The sequence below is a fragment of the Pseudorasbora parva genome, chromosome 23 (genome assembly GCF_024679245.1).
Source record: "Pseudorasbora parva isolate DD20220531a chromosome 23, ASM2467924v1, whole genome shotgun sequence".
In the NCBI taxonomy this organism is placed as follows: domain Eukaryota; kingdom Metazoa; phylum Chordata; class Actinopteri; order Cypriniformes; family Gobionidae; genus Pseudorasbora; species Pseudorasbora parva.
The window spans coordinates 449,145-460,000 of NC_090194.1; the positions used below are offsets into that span (position 1 = coordinate 449,145).

General features: G+C 41.3%; 2 protein-coding genes across 2 annotated transcripts in view; both read right to left on the minus strand.

Annotated features, from left to right (window-relative positions):
• Positions 1-83: 83 nt before the first annotated feature.
• Positions 84-6,040, minus strand: rfxap (regulatory factor X-associated protein). The gene is made up of 3 exons (XM_067432590.1): positions 5,510-6,040; positions 5,176-5,286; positions 84-1,531 (listed from the first exon to the last, which is right to left on the minus strand). Exons 1-3 carry the CDS (start codon positions 5,825-5,827, stop codon positions 1,436-1,438), a joined length of 525 nt encoding a protein of 174 aa, XP_067288691.1. The 5' UTR covers positions 5,828-6,040; the 3' UTR covers positions 84-1,435.
• A 1,632-nt stretch (positions 6,041-7,672) lies between these two features.
• LOC137061919 (serine rich and transmembrane domain containing 1) overlaps positions 7,673-10,856 on the minus strand; it is a 6,047-nt gene continuing 2,863 nt past the window's right edge. Inside the window, exon 2 of the mRNA XM_067432591.1 lies at positions 7,673-8,168. Within this exon, the coding sequence (XP_067288692.1) occupies positions 7,858-8,151 (294 nt within the window). The 5' untranslated portion in view covers positions 8,152-8,168 and the 3' untranslated portion in view covers positions 7,673-7,857. The remainder of the gene's footprint in view (positions 8,169-10,856) is intronic.

Sequence of the window (10,856 nt, forward strand, 5' to 3'; positions counted from 1 at the left end):
TTTAGATTTTTGGACTGGAAACAAGAAATAAATACTAAATAAGAAGAGCATTTTTTTGCAGAGTAATAGGAAGCCAAAGAATATGTTAGTAGGTACTTGTTTTATTTGTGTCATATTCTATAACATCTCATTACTAACTCGCGTTAGCTTTCCTGTTTTTGTAGCACAAAGTCTCCCTTCAATATCCAAATACATTTAAAAACAAAACATCTGATGTGGAGAACCCACACATGAATGCTGTTAAAGTTAAACTACAGGTGATCAGTTTGCACAAGATCAATAAAAACTTCACTTGGATCTTGAGCGCATCCCATCTTTATAATAATAATAAAGCTGATGGAGGTTTCCGTGTGTATGCTGTCTTACAGGTGTGGCTAAAAAGGTCAAACTAAATTGTAGCTTTCATTGGTGAGATTAAAGGATGAGTTGACTTCAGAATGAACATGATAGTTTCCTCTCCTCCGTCTCATCCCAGATCTTCATGTCTTTCTTTCTTCAGTCGGAAAGATATTACGTTTTTAGAGGAAAACATTCCAGGATTTTTCTCCTCATAATGGCCTTCAATGGGAACCAACGGCTGAAGGTCCAAATCAATGAGGAAGAGCTTCAGAGACTCCCAGAGGGATAGTCTGATCCAGACAAACCATCACACATTTACTACACTAATACACATTTATACACTTTAACCTCAAACGCTTTTTCATGGTGTATGATGTCATCATGTCGGAAAGGTCACGTGACGCAGGTGGAAGAGCGACCCAGTGTTAAAACAAAGGTGCAAAGACTAAATCAAACGCCTTTACACAAATAAAGAATTAACAACGATGACGGACGATTTTAAAGATGGAGGAGAACATGAGATGAGTTTTTCGGCTCTTCCTCCTGCGTCACCTGACCTTTCCGACGTGATGATACGCCATGAAGAAGCATTTGAGGTTAAAGTATATACATGTTTATTACTGTAGTTCCCATTGAAGTGCATTATGAGGAGAAAAATCTTGGAATGTTTTCCTCAAAAAATGTAATTTCTTTCCGACTGAAGAAAGACATGAAGATCTGGGATGAGATGGAGGAGAGGAAACTCAGGACATGTTCATTCTGAAGTCAACTCATCCTTTAACAAAGATTAAGATTAGATTAAGATCACTAAAAAATGCATTTCTTCAGCTGCCGTTTGATTCTTTTAAAAACACTGAATTCACTTCATGAGGTCGAATGCATTATTGATGTACAGTAGATTTAGCTGCCAGTTCGTCATGATATCAGCGAGCTTGATGAAGATGATGATGATGAAGATAGCAGTGCTTTAGATCGATCGCATCCCAGTTTTCAGAACAATCTTCTCCTCCCCATCAGACGCTCCCAGTTCCTCCCACAGGAATATAATAACTGTGAGACTGCTCATGAAAGGCTCCACAGGACGAGTGAAGCGTCTTCAGTAGTGTTGCTGAGACTGAGGCCGGGTCTGTGTGGTCAGTAACCGCTGCTGGTGCTGGAGGAAGCTGATGACCTCTGGACTCCTGAGCAGAGACTGACACACACAGCAGACAATGGTGAGAATACAGTCCCCTCCAAAAGTATTGGAACAGTGAGGACTATTCCTTTATTTTTTCTGTAGACTGAAAACATTTGGGTTTGACATCAAAAAATGTATATGAGACAAAAGATCAACATTTCAGCTTTTATTTCCAGGTATTTACATCTGGATCTGATACACAACTTAGAAGATATAACCTTTTGTTTGAACCCACCCATTTCTCATGTGACCAAAAGTATTGGAACAGATTAACTTAAAATAGATTAAAGTGAATAAGACTTAATATTTAGCTGAAAATCCTTTGCTTGCAATAACTGCATCAAGCCTATGACCCATTGACTTCACCAAACGTTTGCATTCTTCTTTTGTAATGCTTTTCCAGGCTTCCACTGCAGCCTCTTTCAGTTGTTGTTTGTTTTGGGGGGTTACTCCCTTCAGTCTCTTTTTTTAGCAGGTAAAATGCATGCTCTATAGGGTTTAAGTCTGGAGATTGACTTGGCCAGTCTAAAACCTTCCACTTTTTGCCCCTGATGAACTCCTTTGTTGCTTTGGCACTGTGTTTTGGGTCATTATCTTGCTGCATGATGAAGGATCTCCCAGTCAGTTTGGTTGCATTTTTCTGTAAATTGGCAGACAAAATTCTTCTGTGAGTTCATTTTGCTGCTGCCATCATGTGTTACATCATCAATGAAGATCAATGAGCCCGTCCCAGAAGAAGCCATGCAAGCCCAAGCCATGACATTACCTCCACCGTGTTTCACAGATAAGCTTGTATGTTTGGGGTCATGAGCAGATCCTTTTTTTCTCCAAACTTTAGCCTTTCCATCACTTTGGTAGAGGTTCATCTTTGTCTCATCAGTCTATAAAACTTTGCCCCAGAATGTTTGAGACTTGTCTGTGTAGTTTTTGGCAAATTCCAGCCTGGCCTTCTTATTCTTCTTGCTAATGAGAGGTTTGCATCTTCTGGTGTAGCCTCTGTACTTTTGTTCATGAAGTCTTCTCCGGACAGTAGACTGTGATACCTTCACTCCTGCCCTCTTGAGGTTGTTGCTGATGTCACTAACAGTTGTTTTAGGGTCTTTCTTTACAGCTCTCACAATGTTTCTGTCGTCAACATGTCGTCTACCCATTCGAGGTCTGTTACTTAGTACACCAGTGGTTTCTTTCTTCTTCAGGATATTCCAAATGGTTGTACTTGCTATGGTCAATGTTTGTGCAATGGCTGATTGATTTTCCATCTTCTCTCAGCTTCACAATTGCTTGTTTTGCACCCATAGACAGCTCTCTGGTTTTCATGTTGGTTACACGTCTAACTATAAATGCAGTCTGCACAGGCAAAACCCAAATCTGAAACTGAGTGCAGTGCAGACATTTAGTGCTATTTATTGTTTGAATAATCAATGTAATAGGACACACCAGGGCAACAAAACACATGTCACATGTTCCAATACTTTTGGTCACATGAGAAATGGGTGGGTTCAAACAAAAGGTTATATCTTCTAAGTTGTGTATCAGATCCAGATGTAAATACCTGGAAATAAAAGCTGAAATGTTGATCTTTTGTCTCATATACATTTTTTGATGTCAAACCCAAATGTTTTCAGTCTACAGAAAAAATAAAGGAATAGTCCTCACTGTTCCAATACTTTTGGAGGGGACTGTATATACCAATCAGGATATTAGAAAATTATATATATATCACTTATATATACAAGGCTCGACATTAATCATGTTCATGCGCTTCTCCTTCGGACAGGTAAATCGGTCATTCAAAAAGTTAGATTTTTGTGCATGTGTGTGTGTTGTAAATATAACTTATTCTTAAACAATATTATCATCAGCTTCGGCATATTTTAAATCTGCATATTTGTGATATTTTTACCTTTTATAAAGGGCATTTTCCCCTAATCTTATTAAATATAGGGTATGCTTCTGGTTGTATATTATATTCTTAAATTTGATCTATACATTAAATTGGAATAAGACTATAGGGCTGTTAGCAATCAAATCAAATAATTTACACTGAAAATTACAACTGCATTAAATAATGTTATGAGATTTGTATTTTTGAATGAACAAAATAAATGTTGAAAAGTATATGAAACTAAAGCACCAGTAGGTGGCAGCAGGTGAGTCTTAATGAGTGAGTCATTGAGTCAAACGATTCATTCAAACAACTGATTCATTCAAGAATGAGGGAGTCGTTTACAAACAGGTCATTGAATCTTTAATTCAACCGATTGATTCAGACACTGAATCATTTAGTAACGAGCACACACACACACACACACACACACACACACACAGTTTCTGAGAGACTCGTTATGGTTCTGCTGTTTGGAACTTTGTTTAATTTTCCTTAGTAATAAAATAAAATATTTTTGCTTTCTTCTTGCGTCTTTGGGGAGAGTATTTTTTTCTGGAAATATTTTTTAATTTCAACTTTAAGTGTCAGGAGATACGTTGTTGGCGTTACTGTTAAAAATGCACTTCCAATAAAGTGTGTTGGCCAAACCGCTCGTCATTTCTGTGTTGAGGCGGCGGCGGCGTTGCCGGAAACTGCTGAATGTAACTAATAAAGTAACTTGTAATCTAATTTAGTTACTTTTAAAATCAAGTAATCTGTAAAGTAACTAAGTTACTTTTTAAAGGAGTAATCAGATTACTTTTTCAAAGTAAAGGCCTTTGCACACTGAGTCCGTAATTCACATGCAAAATTTACGCACGTCAAAAAATGAATTCGACCTCACGTTCTGTCAATCAGGCTTGCACACTGCCTCCGAAACTTTCGTCCATCAAAAAAAATTCAGAAAGAGTTCGAATTTCTGCTTTTCCGCATCCGTAAAAACGCATTTTGAGAGACGTTTTGACAACTCGGAGCCACCATACATATTATTCTAGCAAAATTACTACAAATATTATTATATCACAGCTATAATTATAGCACATCAAGTCTCTGTAGAGCGGTGTGTGCTTACATAACATTATGACCAGGTGAAGTGAATAACACTGATGATCTCTCCTGTTAGTGGGTGGGATATATTAGGCAGCAAGTGAACATTTAGTCCTCAGAGTTGATGTGTGTGAAGCAGGAGAAATGGGCAAGCGTAAGGATTTGAGCGAGTTTGGCCAGATTGTGACGGCTAGACGACTGGGTCAGAGCATCTCCAGAACTGCAGCTCTTGTGGGCTGTTCCCGGTCTGCAGTGGTCCGTATCTATCAAAAGTGCTCCAAGGAAGGACCAGTGGAGAACCGGCCACAGGGTCATGGGCGGCCAAGGCTCATTGATGACCGTGGGGAGCGAAGGCTGGCCCGTGGGGTCCGATCAAACAGACGAGCTACTGGAGCTCAAACTGCTCCAGAAGTTAATGCTGCTTCTGATAGAAAGCTGTCAGAATACACAGAGCAGCTCAGTTTGAGGCGTATGGGGCGGCACCAAAAGTGCAATATTAGGAATGTTATGCCTGATTGGTGTGTATATATAAATATAAGTTATTATCTCATATTTCATATAATATTAATTATTTTACATGACTACATGTACTCTGCATCATCTGCTCGCATGCCCTGTCACACACACACACACACACACACACACACACACACTAGCCCAGTAAGGTGTGTGTGAGTTCTCTCACCAGCCTCTTCTGGTTCAGCACCTGCTCGATGAGGGAGGGGCGAGCTGGTCTGTCTCCAATGGTACCCAGCCGTTGCTTAGTAACGGAAACAGGCCTCTCCTCCGAGCTCTCCTACATCACAGAGAACAGATGAAGCTCATGATGGAGCTGAAGGTGAAGTTAAACTGAGACTGAAGCTCATGATGGAGCTGAAGGTGAAGTTAAACTGAGACAAGCTCATGATGGAGCTGAAGGTGAAGTTAAACTGAGACTGAAGCTCATGATGGAGCTGAAGGTGAAGTTAAACTGAGACTGAAGCTCATGATGGAGCTGAAGGTGAAGTTAAAGTTCTTACGTCTAGTTTCCCCGACGACATGGCCTGGTCGCTTTTCTTCTTCTTATACTTGTCCTTGTACATCTTGTTCCGGTGTTTTTTGCACATCCACGGCTTCCTGGCCTTGGCCACCTGAGTCGTGGTCTCCGTGCAGCCGTCATAGATGCATGTTTTGGGCACGTTCTCGTTCTCTCCGGACGTGTCGTCGTCGTTGAGTTCCTCCGGGCTGCCCATGCCGTCCCTCGGGTCCGCCGCATCGCTCTCCTCGCCCGGGTCCTCCGCGTCGAACTGCCCCTGGGTCTCCTGGAGCTCCGGGGTCCGGGGAACGCTGTCGTTCATTCTGGCCGTTCAGAGTCCCGCACGGACGCACAGAACCATCAGCTAAAAAACACCGCGTTTTAAAAGGCAATAACCCAATAAATATAGTCCAGTGGCATTATAACGGAGGATTAGGAGCTTTGAAGCAGGTCACAACAAAAACAAAACAGTCATGGCCGCTGCCGACTTGCCTCTGTGTGTGTGTGTGTGTGTGTGTGTGCGTGCGCGAGACTGACTGTGTGTGTGTGTGTGTGTGTGTTTGTGGACCAACGGAAGTCTCGCCCTCTACCGGCACCGAAGTGCGATGCACATTCACCATTCACAGACACACCCAAAACACACACACACACACACACACACACACACACACACACACACAGTCCCTTAACCTACCCATCACAGGAAACACTCTGCATTTAATTAACGTTAACTTGGGTTTCTGAGTAAACAAAGTATGTGAATAGTAAAGATTGCTAGAGGTTTACAATTAAGTTGACACATAATTTAATATTTTCATTTTTATCTCTACATTTTGATAGCATGACATAATTTCATCTTTTTATGTCATAATTATGAATTTACTTAAGCATGTTTTGTGTCTTTTGTGCCAAACATGGGCTTTCATAGTTTTATTCTGTTCAGTTCTAAAAAATAAAAATAGCCAATATAACAATAAATATTTTGCTTTTAAAAAATAAAGACAAAGGGCATTTTTGAGCCATTTTCTGGTTCTCAAGCATTAGTGGATCCTGTAGTTCCTGTGAGCTGTGTGATCATAAAAATCACTGTAAGACCTTAAAGGCACAGTATGTAATTAAAGGCACAGTATGTAATTAAAGGCACAGTATGTAATTATTCAGAACAGGGGCGTGTCTTGACTCTTGAGTGGGCGGAGCTTATATTGTACTGCGAGTGCTTCTGCTTCTTCCACTCGTGTGTGTGTGTGTGTGTGTGTGTGTGTAACGCAGCGCTGTTTTATCCTCTCACACACATGTGAGTGTTAAAGTGATGTTATAACGCTACTCTGAGCCGCTTGTTGACACTGCGGTGAGCGAGATCATATCAGGCGGTAAAACACGGCACTCTGAGCGGTAAATCAACAACAGCAGATTTAAACAATAAGACTAACTGTGCTGAGCTGGAGAACAATCATTAGTTTCTGTTCATCAATGATCCAAACAGTGTCTAATAAAACACATCAGATATTAAAGCGGCGATAGTGTTGCCATGGTTACTGCGCAATAACACCGGATGATGATGTCACTGATAGGACACACACACACACACACACACACACACACACACACACACACACACACACACACACGGGCCGTGTCCTGGTTACAATCAATGATTTCTCTGGATTTAAACATTCCTGGAAACATTTGGGAGTCATAATGTATAGCACTGTTCCAGTAGCTATTGGATATTTTAATCCAGAAATCTTACATATTGTGCCTTTAAAGTACGCAATGTGAAGTTAGTTCTGAGAATAAGTCGGGTATTATTTTTATTTCTAATGCAATGATGTTTATTTGTAAGAGTGCCTGAAGTGTCGACATCGTTTACTGATCATTTTTGGTGTTCTGTAACTTTCTTGCGTGGTGAATTAAACACGTTTCTCACGCAGTTTATGAGCAAATCATATTTAATTCAAGGCTTGCAAGAGATGACGTGTTGTATTCTAAATATTACCCATTAAAGCATTTAATATTAATGTATGTAAGTGTAATCATATTTTCAGTTTAAAAAATGACAGCTTTTCTATTTACAGTTCATTATGTACATAATTAATCATACAAGTCATTAAGAGTTTTCCAGACTGGAAAGACGAGGCCTTACGACCATCATATCTAGACCAGAGGGAGTCACAGGTGACAGAATTATTTAATGCAAAACCTCAACATTGATAATAATGATAAATATTTAATGATCCAACAAAATCAGTGTGTGTGTGTGTGTGTGTGTGTGTGTGTGTGTGTGTGTGTGTGTGTGTGTGTGTGTGTGTGTGCGTGCGTGTGTGTGTGTGTGTGTGTGTGTGTGTGTGTGTGTCAGGACAGCGACGACACCGTTGAGGAGACGCTGCAGATCTCCATGTTGGTGAAGGAGCTGCCGGCCTCACTGCTGCATTCTGGGATTGAGGAGCTGGAGGAGATGATGTTCTTCAGCCTGTAGAGGGCGATGATGAGCAGACTGAGCAGGAAGAGCAGCAGGCTGAGGAAGATGGAGATGTAGATGGAGACACTGGCGGAGGCTGGAGATGAAGAAGAAGAAGAAGAAGAAGAGGAGCTGAAGCTCAGCACACTCTCACTGCTCGTACCGTTCCTCTCCTCCATCCCAGACATATCGGATGGAGCTGGATCTGTTGGGAAGATCATTATTAGTCTTATTATACACTCACCTAAAGATTATTAGGAACACCTGTTCAGTTTCTCATTAATGCACTTATCTAATCAGCCAATCACATGGCAGTTCTTCAGTGCATTAGGGGTGTGGTCCTGGTCAAGACAATCTCCTGAACTCCAAACTGAATGTCAGAATGGGAAAGAAAGGTGATTTAAGCCGTTTTGAGCGTGGCATGGTTGTTGGTGCCAGATGGGCCGGTCTGAGTATTTCACAATCTGCTCAGTTACTGGGATTTACACACACAACCATTTCTAGAGTTTACAAAGAATGGTGTGAGAAGGGAAGAGCATCCAGTCTGCAGCAGTCCTGTGGGAGAAAATGCCTTGTTGATGCTCGAGGTCAGAGGAGAATGGGCCGACTGATTCAAGCTGATAGAAGAGCAACTTTGACTGAAATAACCACTCGTTACAACCGAGGTCTGCAGCAAAGCATTTGTGAAGCCACAACACACACAACCTTGAGGCGGATGGGCTACACCAGGAGAAGACCCCACCGGGACCACTCACCTCCACTACACATAGGAAAAAGAGGCGACAATCTGCACAAGCTCACCAAAATTGGACAGTTGAAGACTGGAGAAATGTTGCCTGGTCTGATGAGTCTCGATTTCTGTTGAGACATTCAGATGGTAGAGGCAGAATTTGGCGTAAACAGAATGAGAACATGGATCCATCATGCCTTGTTCCCACTGTGCAGGCTGGTGGTGGTGGTGTAATGGTGTGGGGGATGTTTTCTTGGCACACTTTAGGCCCCTTAGTGCCAATTGGGCATCGTTTAAATGCCACGGCCTACCTGAGCATTGTTTCTGACCATGTCCATCCCTTTATGACCACCATGTCCCCATCCTCTGATGGCTACTTCCAGCAGGATAATGCACCATGTCACAAAGCTCCAATCATTTCAGATTGGTTTCTTGAACATGCCAATGAGTTGACTGAACTAAAATGGCCGCCACAGTCCCCAGATCTCAACCCAATAGAGCATCTTTGGGATGTGGTGGAACGGGAGCTTCGTGCCCTGGATGTGCATCCCACAAATCTCCATCAACTGCAAGATGCTCTCCTATCAATATGGGCCGACATTTCTAAAGAATGCTTTCAGCAGCTTGTTGATCAATGCCACGGAGAATTAAGGCAGTTCTGGAGGAGAAAGGGGTCAAACACAGCATTAGTGTGTGCTCCTAATAATCCTTTAGGGGAGTGTGTTTCTCACTTAATTTGGCATTTTGTAATTGATGTATGATTGGGATCTTACAGAAGATATTTATTGTATCACGGGATATTTTTCATTTAAACTCGTTCCCGGCCAAACAGAATTTTCCGGGTTTCTGTGTTTCCAATGTTAGACGCTAGAGGGCGCTATTGCACATCTTATAAATAGTTAGTTAAAGGGTTAGTTCAGCCAGAAATGAACTGTCTGTCATTAACTCCTCTCCCTAATGTCGCTCCACACCCGTCAGACCTCCGCTCATCTTCACACACAGTTTAAGATATTTTATATTTAGTCCGAGAGCGTATGCAAGTGTATGCACACTATACTGTCCATGTCCAGAAAGGGAATAAAAACATCATCACAGTAGTCCATATGAGACATCAGTGGGTTAATTAGAGTCTCTTGAAGCATCCAAAATACATTTGGGTCCAAAAATAACAAAAACTACGACTTTATTCAGCATTGGCTTCTCTTCCGCGTTTGTGTTCAATCCTCAAATAAAGATTCGAACGGTTATGAATCAGTGAATCGATTCATGATTCGGATCGCGTGTCAAACGGCTGAAGTCACGAGACATCGGCGATCTGAATCATTGATCAATACGGGTATCAGTGCAACACTAATCTGGGGTCAGTATTTCACAAACATGTGGTTTTCTCAGCTTTATGTTCTTATGTTCAGCGTTGTTTTTTTTTGTTTTTTTTTATTCAAGTGTTGATTTAAAAAAAAGAATCCATGAAACTAAAATGTTTTGTGTGTGTTTAAAAGAAGAGGGTCAGCTCTTTATTTTGCATGCTCAGATATTCATAAAACAAAATATTCTATGGGCTATTACATTTTTGTGAAAATGGTCAAATACTCTGGCGGTGGCTGGCAACTTTTGTTTAAATCCTGGCTCAGATTCTTCAAAGTTAATGGAGATTCTGAGCTGCTCCTGCTCTTCTGCGATTAATGCGACCAATCGTGATCTTGACAGTCCCAGTATTATTACAGTAATATCTCACAGCCTCTAAACAATATTTTCAAGACTTTATCCTTAATTCCTCTTTATGTTGAGCCACTAGAGTTCACTGTTTCCTTTTCTGACCTCTGTCTTTGATGAAATTAGAATTTTTACTGTTCAACAACAACAACAACAACCAGAACACTTAAATACTTCAGATTGAATGTGAAGAGGATGATAATCACATCTAATTATGCTTTTTGTATCCAGGCAACCCTCATATCAGTGGGCTCATGCGCTGGCGGTCCATTAGGACTTCAGGCGGTCACACGGGGCACACAGAAGGTCAGACACACACACACACACACACACACACACACACACACACACACACACACACACACACACACACACACACACACACACACACACACACACTCATGAATAAAAGATTGAAAGGTGCCAGAGCTGTGAAATGTCACAGAGTGT

Bases quoted from the DNA above. Each gene is read 5' to 3' on its own strand.
- rfxap (XM_067432590.1), bottom strand. From the start codon at position 5,827: ATGAACGACAGCGTTCCCCGGACCCCGGAGCTCCAGGAGACCCAGGGG. The intron at 5,287-5,509 runs GTAAGAACTTTA...TCTGTGATGTAG, and splicing joins TGTCGTCGGGGAAACTAGAC to GAGAGCTCGGAGGAGAGGCC. The intron at 1,532-5,175 runs GTGAGAGAACTC...TGTGTGTGTCAG, and splicing joins TGCTGAACCAGAAGAGGCTG to TCTCTGCTCAGGAGTCCAGA.